The 16,284-nt window shown below is 39.6% G+C and overlaps 1 protein-coding gene across 7 annotated transcripts in view; it reads left to right on the forward strand.

Moving 5' to 3' along the window:
* The first annotated feature begins 370 nt into the window (after positions 1-370).
* Positions 371-16,284, forward strand: part of ank1a (ankyrin 1, erythrocytic a) — a 60,275-nt gene continuing 44,361 nt past the window's right edge. For 2 of the 7 annotated variants that reach the window (XM_077601571.1, XM_077601578.1), the window contains exon 1: positions 372-720. In XM_077601571.1, coding sequence (XP_077457697.1) covers positions 595-720 — 126 coding nt within the window. In that variant the 5' untranslated portion in view covers positions 372-594. Of the gene's footprint in view, positions 721-16,284 lie in introns of all 7 variants that reach the window. The other 5 variants (XM_077601580.1, XM_077601570.1, XM_077601577.1 and 2 more) reach the window with 5 other exon arrangements.

Below are 16,284 nucleotides of genomic sequence, written 5' to 3' on the forward strand. Positions count from 1 at the left end.
CCTCCCTCATGAATATTTTACATTTATTTTATTTCCTCCGGTATCCTGGAGATTTTATTCCTGTGCCAATAGTCCAAAATCTAATGTGAGCTTGGAAAAAGTGGCAGTGATTGAAAGCGTAAGCTGTTCCTCAAGAGTGTCCCTTCACCCAGCTTAAATCTTAGGGGTGGGTCGGTGATGAAAACACATTGTATTGAAGCTAAAGAATGTGCAGAAACATGGGACATGGGAACCCTTTCATTCAACGTTTTGAAGAACTGGCAGAGCGAGACTACGGGAAGGAAGGCTGCAGAAAAAGATTGAATGGGCAAAGTGTACATTAACGATCGAGAAGAGCGCCGTACTGCAATCGCATCCCACAGCAGACGGCTGAGGACTGCCGCTGTTTGTGAGTGCGCCTGTGTACGTGTGTGTGACTGCACTGCTGAAGAGGAGGAGGAGAGTGAGAACGCTCAGACTCTGCAGGACCAGAGAGGAACACAGCAGCAGCAGCATCATCAGCAGCAGCAGCGCTAGTGTTGGCACGCGCCGGGTAAAAGTCCCAGCACCGTAAGATCTGGACGAGCCCAGACCACCCAGACCCCTTCGAGCGCTATGGCTCAAGCGGCCAAACACCTCCGCAAAAACAAGGATTTAGAAGCCCTAGCAGAGCAGGAGCGCAAAGAGAAAGAAGAGGAAAAGGTCAAGAAGAGGAGCCGGTCACGGGATAAAAAGCGCAAGGTACTCGGATGATACACAGGTGTCGTAGTCAGGGGGGTGGGCGAGGTAGGGAGGGGGTTTTTTGGAATGTTGAGATGCCCCCTCCCTTCTTTGTGTCATGCTAACTGGGTCTGGGGTGCCTGGGCACACATGGAAAGCCAGTCATGTTGTGTTTCCACTGTGTGTTCACACATTTCTCCCTGGCACACATGTATGTCATGGGCATACAAAAACGGGAAACCGTCCAGCACACTGCATGCTCTCCTAATCCTTTCGACTGCTTTATGCTTAGTTTATTGACTGTCCTCAATCAATTGTCCGCCAATGAAGCGCTAGGTTTCTGTCCCTGGTCAGACTTTTCTCTCCCCTTTTTTTAAATTTGCTCAGTGAAATTTTTACATGAGCACAAATCATCGAGTGGTCACTGCACTTCCCGTTTATTTGGCTTTGGAATTATCGATGCGGTGGAATACCCGCAGGCTACCCGTCTTTGGAATACCTGCAGGATTCCGTCTTTTACCTGAAGATTGCCGAGCTTTTTGTAAACAATAAATCACTGTGCCGTCACTCAGCGACTGTAGGGACCTATCCTAAAACTGCTGTGTTCACAGCATTATTATTGCTGGTTCAATTTCTCATTTTCCTTTGCGATTAAAAAAAAATGATTCATCTTCAGATTTGGTTGTTGACTGTTGGTTGAAAATAGCTCTTCAGCAAGCCTGTGAATGTGCATAGTGCCAAGCTGGTTGAAAACCAATCTGGTGCTGATGCGGCGGAGTGTTGTAGCCAAACACAAGACTGCTCCCTCCCTCTCTCCAGTCTCGGGAGGCTTGCATTTTTCATTTGGTAGGTGCACTATGTTAAAACAAGGGAATGTAGTTGACTTGAATGTTTTACGGGAGCGTCAAACCTATTATCGTCTGCCAGCTTGACGTCAACCTGTGCTCTTAAAAAAGTGTGAGAGCTAGTCACGAATGTGGTTGCACGCATGTGAGCGAGACTGGAAGGGAAACACTTACAGCATATGCACGAGTGTGGATATGTTTTTTTCTGAAGCTCTTAATCCAGCCCAAATTGGACTCAACATACATTGTTTTAGGGGATCCTATATCAGTTACATAACCATGGAGCCTTATTCTCTTCAATAAGCCTTTCCCAATCCCCCATTCACATTTTTAACACTACCTGTCCATGTCCATGTATGGGTTGTCGAGCCAGCAGTGTTTTTGTACTGCTCATGACATGGACGACTTTCACTTTACGATCCAAAGATAATGTACCTCACTTGTTCCTGCCATTTTAATTTAAAAAAACTAATAATAAACTAGACAATCTGTGTAAATATTTGTTTATCCATTTTACATATCAACTGTCCACATTTTGGTTGTGCGAAAGCTGAACCTATCTAACTTACTCTGATTAATGGGGCACTCCATGGACCAATTTTGCTTGAACCTTAACTCTGACTCAATTGTTCAACTAGATTTTGTGTCAAATTCCGTACGACCTTTTCATGCCTCATAATTTTTTTCTTACCAAAAAAATACAGTACCAGTCTGCAATCGTCTGTTTTTCTTAATGCCAAACCAGCAATGCAGCTTTGTAAGGTTAACCAATATTTTTATTTTTAGATTCTGTAACATGGTGTATTTCATTTTGTTAGTAGAACAAGAAAAGCGAAGAAAATTGGCAATTAACAGTTCGAAGGGTAAACGGTCACCATTCCTGTGCATAGTTCACTGTTTAGTAATGTTTGTCTGATACGTACAAGACAGAAAACTGGAAGGAAAGACATTTGTGGCAGTGGACTTCTGACCCATTAGTGTGCACGCTGTCAAGTAAGAGTCATTAATGAAATTCATTTGGTCAGTTTGCTCTACGGCTACTTTGCTACTCCAGACGCTGAGGTGTCTGCTCTTGGTGTAGGTTCTTCGTCTTCTGGACAAAAATGTAGTTGGTTTAGTCTCTAATTGATTAATTACAAATCTAACTTTTGGCAGGTTCACACACATTCATTGTTTTATTCAAACCTGTACGTATGTGATCACTCGTGACCTCGTATACATTTCAAGATGAGCAGATAAATGCTTTTATGTTATAGTTATTTGAAATCACTGTGCGCCACTCTAAATCCTTAGCGACAAACAACCATCAAAAATGATCGACAAACAACCATCAACCACATGACTAGAAGCACCAAAAAATGAGCAACAACGGCCAAATTGTGGAACTCGTATGGTGGCTTGAAGGACAAAATCATATTAAGTTACATTTTTCAATGGGAAAATTAAAGCATTTTTAAAACAGATGAAATTTTAACCAGCAAAAGTGCTGTTTTAATCACGAGGGAGCTACGAGGTCAAATAATAATAAAATACTGGATGAATGATAACAAAATAAACTTATTGTGGGCGGAATTTCTTTAATGCTGCAGCAGAGGTGGCTGCAAATATTAGAATTACTGCCCTCGAAAACTGCCTAAACTGGAACTTTATCTTTCTCAGTGGTGCCAAACCCAGGACGGATTGTAGCAGCTGTCTTAAGTGATGGTGTGTGTAGGTTTTCGTGTGTTGGGGTGTGTGCGCAGGTTGGTGCAGCGGATTAGTGGTGCTGCTGCAGTGGTTACTAAGATCATCACAGTCAGAACCTGCCGTCTGATCATTTGCGCTCGTTTTCCTGCAGTTTTGTTGTGAGATTTAAAGTGAACATTTTTCAAGCAATCCTGTTTTTGTTAGACCCCCTGGCAGTACACTTGTGTTTGGCAGCTCCATCATCTCATTAGTTAGTTTCATGGACAAAGATCTGTATCCCTAATTACCTTTGCAAAGTCAGCTGTATCTTTTGCTCTGCTTTCTGTGTCAGATTTAGTTGGAGGATTGTAAAAGCCAACGATTCTAGAGACCATCACAATCTGATTTCAACTGTTATCATTCTTTTACCAACATTTATTCGCCTCATTTGGTAGCTCCCCGTTGCAGACCTGTAGCATTAAATCTGTCTTTAGAGCGCCATATTAATTCAACAGTGGAGCTCAATTGCTATTATTATTATTATTAGTATCCCAGAGATTGTTCTTATTTTGCTCCATATTTTGGAAACTCACATAGTTGCCATCCTTTCCTCGCAGACATTGCTATACATAAAGAACGGTTTTTAATGGCACCCTATGTGAAACCATATATGCTATATATCACGCAGTGAGGTAAAGAAAAGCTATCTTGTGGCTGTTGGATTTTCTGTATGAAATGGGTTCATATGACTCTTTTGAATTCTCGACCTAACCTCTGTTCGTATTGGTAATATAATACATTCCTGCTCGCATGTTTTTCTGCGGCATACTCTTAGTAGTAGTTCTTCACAAATATATACAGTACTTTCATATGATTTACAGAAATGTCATGTCATTACACAAAGCGCATCCCCCCAATGCTCATTATTTCTATTTGTCAGTTGACTGAGTTGTACGTGCCAGTATTGAACTATTATGTTGAATTAGGCTGTGATTTAACTTTGCAGAAAAAATAGATTACATAAAATTCATAAAATGACAGCATTGTTTTGAATTTCTTACTAATGAAGAACTCGTCACATAATTTTTATATATATTTTTATAATATTAGCAAGTTAGATTTGAAATTTTACCAATGTTTCTTTCAATTTTTTTGCGTGATCTGTGCTTCAACTTGTCTTGATTTAGCTGAAATGTATTTAGGATATTAAAAATATTTACACACAATTTGCAATGGTAAAAAATGTCTAAAAGGCACCTTAATGATATTGTTGGTTAAGAAAATAGTGTTGACAATAGAACTCAGTAATCATTTGTGGGCAATATATTCTCAGTCACAGTTTGTTAATACACCAGGTATCACTGGTGGAAATTAGAGCTTTTTTAAAATGCTTTAAAGCCATATGAATTACCACTACATTATATACCAGAAAATGTTGACACTAAACTTTTCCAAAATTTTAAACTGCAGTAATTAAGAAAAAATCTTACTAGTTGATGGTTTTACATAAGTGAAGGATGACTGGGCTCCAAATGAACCGACCTTACATCTGCGTTAGACATGAAAATAGATCCCCGAGTATTTCCATTAATGATGCGCCAATTGCAAAAAGTCTTTGATAAAATACCTCCTAGGGTCTTATTGTGGTTAGCCCTTTACAAGAGGAGAAAATATGTTTGTTTGATTTGTAATATTAGACCTTGATAGCTACATAGTGATAATTAAACACTGTAGGTACACACTTGCCAGCCATTACTCGTCATTAGGGTTGTGAACTCCTGTATCATCACGTCTCTTATGTGGTCAAGGCAACTTTAAGACCGCAATAAGTAAGGTTAAAATTAGTCAATAGTCTCAGCCAAGGAAGTGTTGAGAGTTGTAAATCACGTTTGTCAATGGTGCGCGCTCTGAATTGATGGAACGTGTGTTCAGGTGGCCCAGTGGATGCCCAGAGTCGGATGACTCAGCACGCTTGGTCCAGGCACTCTTTCAGGTTGATGGAGGCTGGGGAAGACTTGATGAGTGCTGTATGGGCAGCACACACTCCTTTAATTAAAGCTGCAGTGGAAGATGCATGTGAGGCCAAGCCCCCAAACCCACCACTGCCTCCACAGGCTCTTTTTATGGGCTTGCAGAGAACGAGCTCAAAGCTGTGACACCACCCATTCAGGTTTATATAGTAATTAAAGAAATCTCCCTCGTCTTTTTAAGTTTGTCTACGTTCTCGTCAGGAATAGATTTAACACACATACTCAGATGAATGAGAAGAGAAAAAAAGAGGCAATGTCAAACATCCAGCAGGCACTCTTTCTCTTCAGGGGGTCCGGGTTTCCCAGAACTCTAAAAAGCTTTTGAGTATTTAGTATTGAAATGTGCGTTTATTCTGGTTGGGTTGGGTTTTACTGCCACTGTAGAGATGTGTTTGAAGACGCTTGAATTTCCATGTAGTAAAAGCATAGGTCAGCATAAGCGTGTTGGCTGCTGATGGTAAATAAAGCTCAGCTGACACATCCGACTGCGCCAGTTCCAGCGTTAAACCTTAATGATGGCAGCATCTGCCTTTGTTCATCCTCCCACTGCAGCGCATAATCTATTTATTTCCGAGACAGCACGTGAAATGATGTGTCATATTGAGAGGGGCTTCCTCAGACTCTCCGTCAAGTGCCTCCCTCCCTGTCTACCATCTTCCTCACAATGTCTCTCCTTGGCCACTTGTGCTAATCTCTCTCTCTCTCTCTCTCTCTCTCTCTCTCTCTCTCAATTGTTATTCTGACAGTGCAGCTATTGCATAACCAAAATTGAGAGAGATCCGGGTTATTGAAATATGTCCTTATAATGTACGCAAGTAAAATGGATGAAAGATGGGGAGCAAATGCAGATGCAGTGCAATAACGTCATGCGATACGTCATTGCTGTTTGTTATCACATAGCAAAGCTTTTGTTGTCGAGACTTCCTCTGTTGGTTTTTCCTTTTAACCTATTTGCCAATGAAATGGCAAGAGAGGGAAAGGACAGGTGGTAGAATCCGGCACTTATTGCTCACAGATGCTCTGTGTTCTGCTTTGATACACTCTCTGCAGTCTCTCCCTCTCTCTGAGTCATCCATAAGATATAAGCCATGACAAACTGGGATTTCATCCCCATTGCTCACCTTGCTCCTATTTTTCCTGTTCAAACAAATCAGATTTGAATGAAATTGTCTTTTTTTTTTAAACATAAAATTAGACTTGAGTGGTGCTGAAGTCAGTGTAGAGTGCAGTACTTGTATGAAATCGACAGAGGTAAAGTGTGACCAAATGTTGACAAGAGAGTTTGTAGTATAAATGCGTCAAAGTTGTGTGCTAGCGTGGTGATAAGGGTTGTTTGATGGTAACTATTGTGACCGGTGTGAGCAGCCCTCTCAAATGACTTCCAAGTCAGTGTAGATTCCTTGAGTCGTCTAATCCTTGAGTCAAGTGTCATCACGGTGTTGTCGCATCATGGCACTGTTATTAAAAGCCCAGGCATTTGTCAACCCCTTCATCTGAATCCTCACGAGGGGCAGAATGGTTTCACTTTGATTTGATTCACTCCTCTGTAGAAGGACGTTCAACAAAAACAAGAGAACACAAGAGAGCAGTGATTGCATTAGCCAGATGTATTTCACATCTTTCATCATTTACTTAAGATGCCAGGAAGAGATGGCAACTTAATTTTGATCATTTTCCTCATTGTTTGTTACCGCTAGTGATACCGCTTTTTGTTTTTGTCCCTTAACTTGTGCATCAAACCATATTGTCGTTAAAAAAAAAATGAAAACACAGAGTTGAAATAGACAGACGAGGGTTGATGATAGCAAGCAGGAGATACTCAATGGCCAATGACAATCACGGACAGGTCACACAGGGGGAAAACACCCAATATGTAAGTAACATGTTCTTTTAATACACAGAAATGACTAATTCCTGCATGCAAAACCAATTTATTTGTGTCAATGTGTTGCAAATCTTAATTCTATAATCATAAAACCACCCTCAAGCTAGGTGAGATTTGAAGTAAAGGACCTGAATTTGAGGGACAATATGGGATGAAATATGTTATCAGAGAAAACTAACAGATGAACAGGACAACTTGAATATAACACGCGATAATTCTAAAAGCAATTGGAAGAACACTTACGAACGAGGATTATTGCACCTGCCTGGAAGGTGATAATTAATGCCGCTGGTTTTGAAGAGTAAACACTTATAGTTTTTTAAAGCATTTTTATACAACACCTTTATGTAGTTTTGCAATGACAGACGGAAAACCTGTGATCTAAAACAATTTGGATATTCAATGATTATTGATACATTGAATGTTTTGTATTCCTTCTGACGTATTATCTTCAGCATACATGAACTAGGACGAAATATGTGAAAACAGCCAGAGAGATGAGGCAGCTCTTAATTAGTCATTAGTCCTGTATCTATGTCGTGTTTAGTGTCAGTGCGCTTGTTTGCATTTACGGAGCAGAGGCACGTGGCTCGTCGAGTGACGCAGGATTTACTAGCTGGCTGCGAGGAGAGTCGTGTCACCCTCCCTCTAATTGGCAGACCCCAGAGATTGTTTCCCCCCCATCATTTGATGCAGAGCCAGGTGCCCACGCCTCACTTTCCCTTTCTCTCTGTGCTCCAGTGTGCATCCTTGCTCTAATCAATCCTCCTGCTCCAATATGGACTCCTTCCTTGTTTCCACCTCTGCTGCAGTTACTTGTGGCACGTTGCAACACTGCAGAATCCCCCCCACCCCCTTCTGCTCTTATTTAAGCCATGGACTATGCAAGATTTAGCACACTTGCCTTTACAGTCTCCTGGACTGAAACAATGAAATATAAACATTGCATCAGACACTGACCGTGATCAAACTAAATAAGGCATCTAAAATCTCTGCTGCAAAAATGCCATTGTGCATTGGATTGGATAACTTTATTCATCCCGTATTTGGGAAATTTCATTGTGACATGTGTTCATTCTTAGGGGAAAACAGTCATGTCAGTCAGCTCAGGAGGGAGGAGAATCTGTGGGAATGCAGTTGCTCCACAAGGTCAAACGCACCTCCATCTGGACTACGTTGGGTACACACATGCATGTAAACTTGGCAAGAGCACACCCATGTCAGCAAACCCTTAGTCAGCACACTGTGAGTGTGTAATGTTGCCACCCAGTGTTCACAACGAGGACTTTCTCATCGAGTGAAGCCTGACATCATTTCTTCCAGCGTTTTCTTGAACCATAGGATGATTGGTCATTGCTTATTGATGCTATTTGACACTTTGAGAAAAGGAAGCACTCTTTTTTTATCTGGATGGAGAACAAAAAATTCAGTTCTTGAATTCCTATAATTGGTCCAAGAAAAGTGTTCCCAAGCACAATTATACCTTGACATGACTTATCTATGTCCTATGACTACTATCTACAAATTGCACCTTAAGACAATCCACTTTTTTACTCGGAGAGAAGATTGGCAGTTTCATAAAGATTATTTTGTAAATTATTCATTAGTTTGTTATCGATTACTGGAGTCATATTCTAACAACTCAGCATTTGGCTCTCTTCCTTCCGTCCACATCTCACTTTCTGCTGCTTCTATGTAGCCGAGTCATATAGTTGAGTTGCCCCTTTTTGTGGTTTTCTTTTGCTTCTGGCAATTCCCCCCGCTCCAGAGTTAAAGTGCAAGCGAATCTATAGCGGGGGCTAAAGGGTCTCATGGTGCTCAGTTTCTGTTAATGGAGAAATTGTTTTTTAGAGCATAGAGCGGTGGGACTTTGGCCCGTGGGACCCTCTGGCAGGGACATTTAATTGCCTTTACTTATGTATGTCGGTGTTTGCTGCACGGACGAGAAAAGCTGATGTCCTGTCTTTTTAAAAACATGACAGATTACCTGCTGAGCAAATAAAAAGTGGAATGTTTTGAAGTGTTAAATTTCATAAAGGACCTTATTTCCAAGTTTAACCACTTTCTTGGTCTTCCACTACTTTGTTTCAGTCACTTTTGCATTCTTGCTTTTTGCTGAGTCGAGGAAACAGGACCTATCCCATCTCTTTCATTATTTCCTCTTAGCACACCTTGCATGGCCACTTTTCCTTTTCAAAAACAGCATTTTCTTAATCAAATGATAACATCAAGCAGGAGGAAATGTTGGGGGAAGCAAATACATTCAACTTTTTCAAGGACAGTGGTCACTACAATGAACATCTGTTCAAATTTGTCATGAACTTCATTTATGTGCCAGCTCAGGTCATAGATTACTATATGTTCAATCATATTCAACACTGCCTATTTTCCAACTCATTCATTTTACTTAAAATTCTTTATATCATTTTTTTTAACTTTCTCATTACAAAATATGTGCAAAAAAGAGTAATACTACAATTGGATGTGAAATTGGGGCTGACAATCTGTTCTATATGGATGTTAGAAAAAAAAAAGTGCATAGCAAAATAATGATTTGTGTGTGAAAAGATAGACTTCCCTTTTGACGGTGTAGTAATTAATGAATGTTTATTCAAATTTCTTTGACTCAAGACATGCCATTCATTTATCGTAGCAGTCGCTCGTTTGTTTCTGTTCTACATCACGTTTTTTTTTATTATTACACACTTTTAAGACACTTGTAGGATCCTTGGACTTCAGCCCCGGTTGTTATATAATGTTCTCAGAATATCCTACTGAGTTGAAATGTTTGTAGGAGTGTTAAAATCTGGATTGTGATTTACTCTACTTAATGCAAATCCTTTTGATTTTTTTGGTATTTAAGGCTTTAATGCCGAACCAAAAAGAGTGTTGTCTTACTTTAGAATCCTCCAACAAATCTTTGAAAAGAACCTGCATTGGTTGTTATATTAGTTTTTTTTTCAAGCCTGTGCTTAAGCAATAACACAACCCATGGTATGAACCTTTGCAAAGTTGTAGCATCTATTTATCTATACGCTGTGCTGTTTGGAAGTCATTGCATGTCTTGTGTGCTTGTTATTGCACCATAATTCTTTTGAGGAAGGGCTGGTTTTACTCCCCCTGCTGGTCTGTTCAGGTTGCTTCTCTGCTGGTTGAAACCCAGTGATGCTGTGCAGAAGGGCATCACTCTTCAATAAGTATCTTCGAGAATGTGACACTAACATGAGTTAGTGTTTGTAATGTATGGAGAGTCTGTGTTTCTTTCAGACACACTGTCTTCCATTTTCTGATAGAGGAAAGGAGTGCTACTGTAGCCGTACGAGCAGAAACACAGAGGCACTCATAAACCTGCTCTGTTCGCATCCACCTTTCCCTCGCTTCCAATGCAGCAATCCAGTGCGGCTCTGCAATACTGGTTCACATACTCATCAATTATTCATTATTGTTCAGCAATGCACTTGACGAAGAGAGCAAATTAGACGTTAAAGAACTGATAACTTCCCAGTATTGTTGTGCGTCAGTAAAACAGCTCCAGTTACAACACCCTGTTAACCCTCATGCTAGGAGGTACAAAGTCAATCAGATCTGGAGATTGTGAAGACATTTTTGTGCATGGAACTACATTCGGAATTCTATCATTCGGAAAACACCTGTGTCACCGACCCTACGGAATTGCAAGCTTCCGCCTGAATTAAACGGATTCTCTCAGCTCTGATAGCAGCAACTTCTATGAATAACTATACATTATTGCCACGGAATCGGCCCTGGGCGTCTTATCAAGTCATAATTAAAATGGAAATTCTCAGATTACAACTCGCACTGACGCTTATTTAACCTTTTAAAGAACACCACAAAGGAGATAAAGAGCAACATGGGCATTGTTGCAGGTTATTTATATATTTTTTTCGCAGTGTTATGTTCCTAATATCAAACTGAAGCAGATGGGATTTATTGGAACGCTATATTTGTTGCATTTACTGAGAGCACAGATGCAAACGGCATGAACCAAAACAATGGTGTTCTTTTTCAATGATGTTTAGGGATGGCAGTTTTAGAACAACATTTAAAAAAAACTACAGAATGAACATATAGTGGGGCAGAGGGATGGTTGCTGCAGAGAGGCAGATTATAGGAGGCAGGTCTGAAACTGTGTTCCACAGCAATGCAGGGTCATGAATGATTCAAAGACAGCAGAGGTGAGCGTCATCCACCCGCTCTTAGATGCATGTTTTCATTTATGGCTCCCAAAGTGATTCTTTTTCATGGGCAAACTTAACTCTTCCGAAGTATACTAGGAATCTGTATGATTTGTTTAACTTAGTAGTGAGAATCATGTGTTTTACAATGCTGCTGCAGTAAGTGAGGCCAATTCATGTACTACTAAATTTTCTTGGTTCCAAAACAGCAATAAAAACAAGGAGAGAGGTAATAGACATTGCAGTTACGTGGAAGACATTTTTCGCAAGACAAAAACAACTAAATCAGCATTTGAGTAGCTCCAAGTCCGTTCATGCTAAGATAGTAGGGGCACTCAACAGTAGACTGAAAAACCTTTGCTAACCAATCAATAGTAATTGGGTATTTATATTGCTTTTCTGCTTGGGTCAGTGGTAATGCAACAAGAATTGGATGCAGTGTGGACTAACTTCAAGTACCAATAATGACAACTGTGGGTTTGTATGAGGAATTCTAATCCACCCCAAACCTCAGATAAAGATTTACATATACATATTGATGTATAATGGATTGACCTCTAACAGTTAGGTTTCATTCAGCGATAGTATATTTACACAGTTTTTGTTTTTATTAGGTGTGACAGCTATTTTACAGTGTGTGTGTGTGCGTGTGTGTGTAGAATCCAAAGGTCATCTCAGGACATTACATTTCTAAAGTGTATGATCTTAAAAATTATGAAGAGCATCGTACTTAACAGTGTATCCACTTGTCTTGAAAAGAATACTGACATTCAAAAGTAGCTTGACTTTTATCATAATGCATTTTTTAGCAATCTGAGTCAAAGTGCTGTTTTTGGGGGTGGATCTATTTTGAGTCTCATGGCCATATTATTTTTTATCCTTGAGAAGCCCTTTCTTCACTGTTTCTCTCAAGAATCCAATCTTGATGTCTGTACTGTACATTTCTATTCATATATTTTATGATTGCTGTCTTCATTGTAAAAACCCTAATGGTGATTGTGCTCATTTCCACTTAGTACATATTTGTGTCCTAATAATGTAGCCTCTATTCCTTCAAAGGGGACATCAACTGCACATCTGCACGTGTATTTTAGGGATTAGCTTTTGGTGTTTATTGTGTTCATCTCCATTTCCCTTCCATCTTTTGCATCTCAACTACCACTTTTATAGGTAGAGCTCTTGCAATGCTTGCTCTCCTCACATCCAATCCAATCTGCCCTCTACTTTCTCTGATATTGTTCTCTTTCTTTGCATTCCTCTTTCTCAAGCATGCTCACATTTTTTCACATATTGCTTTTCTTTCTTTTTGGAACTCAAGCGGACTGAGGTGCTCTTGTGGTTCCCCTTGCTGGGTTTTCACAAGCCACTTCACTTACCTTGTCCAAGTGTTTCTTTTTGTTGCGAGTTGGATCTTCTCTGTGGTTTTGAGGGTGATAGTTCTTTTGTGTGTGAATGATAAGTGCAATTTTTCAAAAGCCACAGGTGTGCAGCAATGGTAGGATTTTGTTTGTCTCCCGTCTTGCTTGAATAATCCAGCCGAAAGTTAATTTAAGTGTTGAGTAGCATTGTGATGTGCCCCAAAAAGTCCATTACAAAGAGCAAGAAGTGATTAATTCTGTCAAAAAAAATCAATGAAAGTGTGTTCTTTGTCTTTTAGTATAGTATAGTAGAGCCATAAGCGATAAGCCTAAACTTTGACATCCCTACAAACTATTTAGAACTTCCCATATTACGTGTAAAATGAGAATATTGCAAACAAAAAATACTGCTTAAATCATTATATTATTTCAAACTAATCTATCACCACAATTTGTATATTTAAAGAAATAAAATTTCACAACCAGTCTTCTCTCACACTGACAACCAATGAAAAAACTCCCCCTGACACATACACTGTCACAATCCATCACTCCAACATCATTCCTTGATACCCATTGTTACTTAACCAGGGCCTTAGAGACATCTTGTGGTACCCAAGGGGACTACAATAAATAAAATAACATAATAAAACTATAAATTTGAGTTTTTCAGATAGTGGATAAATTGTTAAACGTATACCTGAGAAGAATCTCAACTGGGTGGATCCCAACATAATTTAATGGACGTCCACTTTGATAAGGCAAACCAGTTTGAGTTTTTGTGAGGTGGAGGACAAGGACAGAAAACAGAGTCTGGAAAAGTGAGTGTGAGGGTAAGCCCCAAAAAAGCTCCATGAAAGAGCTTTGAACGTCCACTAACTGTATGAGCCCCGCTCTGCTGATAAGGACCATGAAAGGAATAATGATGACAGTGGGGTGCAAATGCTGTTCTATTTTTAGATGCATTCAGCTTTCCTGCTGTGTGTGCATGACTGTGCTGCATGTGTGAGGATGGATCTACTTGAATGAACACCTATTTGCAGGCTTTTTCTCAGCTATGTTCATTCTCAGCTATACAATACGCTTGTGTACAATATTCCATATCACTTGTTTCCTGCACTCCTGTGTGCCTAGGTGTGATTGTTTGTCCTATTCGTGCTGACTAAGGAATCTGGGAGCCGCACCGAAAAGCATTCCCGCTTTATGAACACATCAGGCCTGGTTTTAGAAGCCTGCAAATAGCAGAAACTAACTTGAACAGATTGCTTGTGAAGGTCCGTCTAATTTTAGGGAAGCCATTGCTATTGAATGCACGTGACTCCGTTTTGAACAATCACAAGCACATCCTTTATTGCTAAAATGAACAACAATTTTGTTCTTTTTGTGAGAGCAGTTGCATTGACTTAAATGTGCTCAGTGCCGTATTGTTGGTGTGATTAAACATCAGCGTATTATTGGAAAGTGTTATGTTGCTTTCTTCAGGGTGTGAAGACTTTTAAGGGTTACCTGTTTTTACTTTCCGTCACTGTTTGTGCACATAAAAAAGCCTTAAAATTGTTCCGTAACTAAGTCATGTGTGTTATACAGTAAAGATGGCAGTGCAGTGGGGTTAATTTTGCGCTGCATGTAGCAGTCATCGAGGGGGGGCTTCGGTGTTTCAAGTCCCCGGAGAAAGCAGGATTGCCTGAGCGGACAGTGCTGATAGATGGCCTCCAAATGTCCCGCTGACTGCTAAATTCACACATAAATACACTTTTTTACAGACGAGATGTTATTATTCAAACATGCATGACATATAGCAATTTTTAATACAGTACTGTATGTCAATTCATACCAACTGTGCCCAATGCGGCAAAAATCTCCCTTTAATAGCTGTATAACCATTCTTCAATCCCTTGGGTGATCTATACATAAAAATATTCATACATGCAGTTTGCAATATTCCATTATTCCACCACCTATGGTCTTGGAAATTTGGGGAAAAAGCTGGAAATCCCACACAAGTCTGTATGTAATAATGCCCAGTTGGAGGAGGTGTTTTTTTAATTCAGTTTTTCTGTAATTATTTATTCATTTTGTTATTTAGGCGAAAGATTCATTTATTTTCCGTGCCTCCTAATCCTCACGAGGATGCCAGCGCCTATCTCATTTTAGAGTAGGTAGGGTACACTTTAAAGTAGTTGCCAGTAAACAAGCTAACCACTCTCCCAACGTACAATTGTGTTTCATTCATATTTTATCCAAATGCTGACTTCACTTTTCATTATTATTTAGCAATATTTTTGTAGTGTTAACACGGTTGTGCAGACGTGTCACAGCAGACAACATGCAAACAGTTGCTTGTTTTGTGATGTTATGAATGCATTTAACTCCGGATAAACATGAAACATACAGTATGATCTCTTATAACCACATATTTCATCAACATTACAAGATAGCTCATTAAACATTAACAAGAAACATATACAACGTTTTAATAAGCCTTTTTTGCCTTGTTTTTTCCATGGATAAATGTCTCCCATGTTAAAACCACATTGCAAAATATTCTAATTTAAAAATCTTAATGAGGATGGATGAATAATAAAGATGAACCATAAATCATAGTCTGATATTTACTTTAATTCTCTGAATCATTGGTCTTAATGTGCGAAAAATTCAATAGCATTTTAAATTAAAAAGTTCTCAATAAGAGAATACTCTAATGAGAAAAGTATTTTTGTCCAGTCCTTGTAATAATGGTTCTTTGTTCGTGTCATATGTCTGGATGTGTCGCTTGATAATATATTCCTGAAGGTCTAATGTTAAGCAAATGTATTTGTCTGAAAAGCAGATGACGATCACTTCTGAACTTCTAATCTTATTGCGGTTTATTCTGTAGCTTGGCGCTTTTTGTACGTGGAGATTGCACATGGTATGCTGATTATTTGAGATTATAGTGTGTCCACTAATATGACAGCCATGACCTGGTGGATGTATTGTTTACGATTATGTATGTGGCACAGCAGATGTTCCTGTTGGTTTAGTCTTGGCATGGCTCTTTTGGCTTCACTCTCCAACGCGTATAGTATTCGTGTTGCAATTTGCAAGTGGGGGGTCTGGTTACTGAAGTGGTTGGAGCTACCGTTGCAGTCTTGACATGAGTCTCCGTAATCCACCGGCTGTTCCAGTATGCGTATGCAAGGCTTTAGGCTGTGCCCATACAATAGGCCAGACCTGAAAAGGACCATAATGAGGCGCAGGCTGAAAGAAAAGACATGTCTCTTTCCATTTCTCTGCGCAAAAAGAAAAGAGCAACATAAAAGAATAAAAAGCAAGAAAAAAAGATGAAAATAAGCCTTTCAAATCCAGGTTTTTGGCTGCGCTGTCTCGTCGAGTCTATCTTGTCTTTATGCATGTTTTATTATGATAATAGATAGATAAATTACTCTGGCTTGGGAAACTGGTGCTTTTTCGAGATAAATAGTAGTATACAAATGTTTTAAGGCAACTAAAGGTCATTGATAAACATATTCTAAAGGTCTCCACCTTTTTTCATAAACAAGACAAATCCCTTGTTGGGAATGAGTGTTACTAAGCATCTCTATGATCCCTAATTTCCACTTAGTA

The sequence above is a fragment of the Stigmatopora argus genome, chromosome 5 (assembly GCF_051989625.1).
Source record: "Stigmatopora argus isolate UIUO_Sarg chromosome 5, RoL_Sarg_1.0, whole genome shotgun sequence".
NCBI classification, from domain to species: Eukaryota; Metazoa; Chordata; class Actinopteri; order Syngnathiformes; family Syngnathidae; genus Stigmatopora; species Stigmatopora argus.